Source organism: Cyprinodon variegatus, unplaced genomic scaffold, assembly GCF_000732505.1.
Source record: "Cyprinodon variegatus isolate N-32 unplaced genomic scaffold, C_variegatus-1.0 Scaffold1885, whole genome shotgun sequence".
In the NCBI taxonomy this organism is placed as follows: domain Eukaryota; kingdom Metazoa; phylum Chordata; class Actinopteri; order Cyprinodontiformes; family Cyprinodontidae; genus Cyprinodon; species Cyprinodon variegatus.
In genome coordinates this window covers 58,624-59,949 of record NW_015152338.1, presented here as the reverse complement: position 1 = coordinate 59,949, position 1,326 = coordinate 58,624, and the positions used below count along the sequence as shown (strand labels likewise).

Sequence of the window (1,326 nt, the reverse complement as noted above, 5' to 3'; positions counted from 1 at the left end):
GGGGGGGGCTGAGACACATTTAATATTTGAAGTGTTCTGATGGCATTTTAGCCAAAGCATTTTTATCAAAAACATAATTAATGCACAGAAATAAGGAATAGTTGTATTAACCATACAGGTAAACAAAGTTTTATGGGGCCCCAGGAACTTGGGGCCCTAGGTAGCTGCCTAGTGTTGCCTAATGGTAAATCCCCCCCCCCGCGTACATGGTTTTAAGGGGACTCTTTTGTCATTTTAAAACATTCTGAAGGTTCTGAAGACAACTATAACTAACTGATCCTACAATCCTACACCTGAATCAGAGGAGAATTGCGGTATAGTGGCCTAGTTCAAGTCCTGAACTTAGCCTTCTTTAAATGCTTGTAAAGATTACTTGTGCTCAGTAAGTCACTAAATGCTGAGATGCATTAAGCTTTGAATATAAATAATACATCTGAACAAGATAATTAACTTAAATTCTGCAGCAAAAGAGATCTTAAGCTAAATTAAAACCAAAATGAAAAAAATATCACCTTATAAGTTTTAAATGTACACACCAGTAGCTCACTCCAGTTGTTTAAAAAGCTTTTCTGAAAGATTGCTGCAATCTGCTGACATTCTGTTATTCTTGTCTTCTATCCTTTGCTCTTCATCGTTGTGATTGTTCTTCGACCACTTTGCGATGTTGCTTCACCACAAGGCATTGCAAGACAGTTGGACTCTATTAAATGTATAGTGGAGGATTTTCAAACATTTTTGAAAAGACCCGCCCTCTCCACTTAAAGAAAGAAAAATGCACATACACAACCCTGTACCTGCCTATGTGAGAGCGTGCATGGGCCTATTTCTCCTCGTGTTTGCATCGCTCATACAAGTTTACTTTCCAAAAGAAAATGTGCAATTTTTCCACTATTTCAGACTCCCAGCGGTAACTGAATGGGGACGAGCACGTAGGACGGCCTTACGTAAACATATCACCAGAATGATTGACAATTAGTAGGACCACTTATTTAGATGATCCACCTGCAAAAAAGAACATCCTCCTTTATAACTTTAAGCACCTGCCTCATTATCGCTATTTAGCTTTCAAATAGTTCCACCATGCTGCCAGCGCTGCTCTCTTTATGTCTGCTTATTGCACCCGGTTGCATCCATCAGGATCACTGATCTCTATTCACTGGACTGCTGATTGGATGTTTGAAGTACGGAGTTGAAGTGAAGCCACCGGCTGCCATATTGGTACTCCGTAGTTAGACTGGTCCTAATCTAATCAATCTGTGAGCTACAGCATCGAACAACAATGATGTTCTCATTTTCAGGGAGACTTAAGACTTTTAGAATAAAGAT

The 1,326-nt window shown here is 39.6% G+C and overlaps 1 protein-coding gene across 1 annotated transcript in view; it reads left to right on the top strand.

Moving 5' to 3' along the window:
- Positions 1 to 1,146, top strand: part of LOC107104792 (all-trans-retinol 13,14-reductase-like) — a gene marked incomplete at its 5' end in the record, with an annotated part of 15,637 nt that extends 14,491 nt beyond the window's left edge. Inside the window, one exon of the mRNA XM_015404880.1 lies at positions 1,138 to 1,146. Within this exon, the coding sequence (XP_015260366.1) occupies positions 1,138 to 1,146 (9 nt within the window). The remainder of the gene's footprint in view (positions 1 to 1,137) is intronic.
- Positions 1,147 to 1,326: the final 180 nt, after the last annotated feature.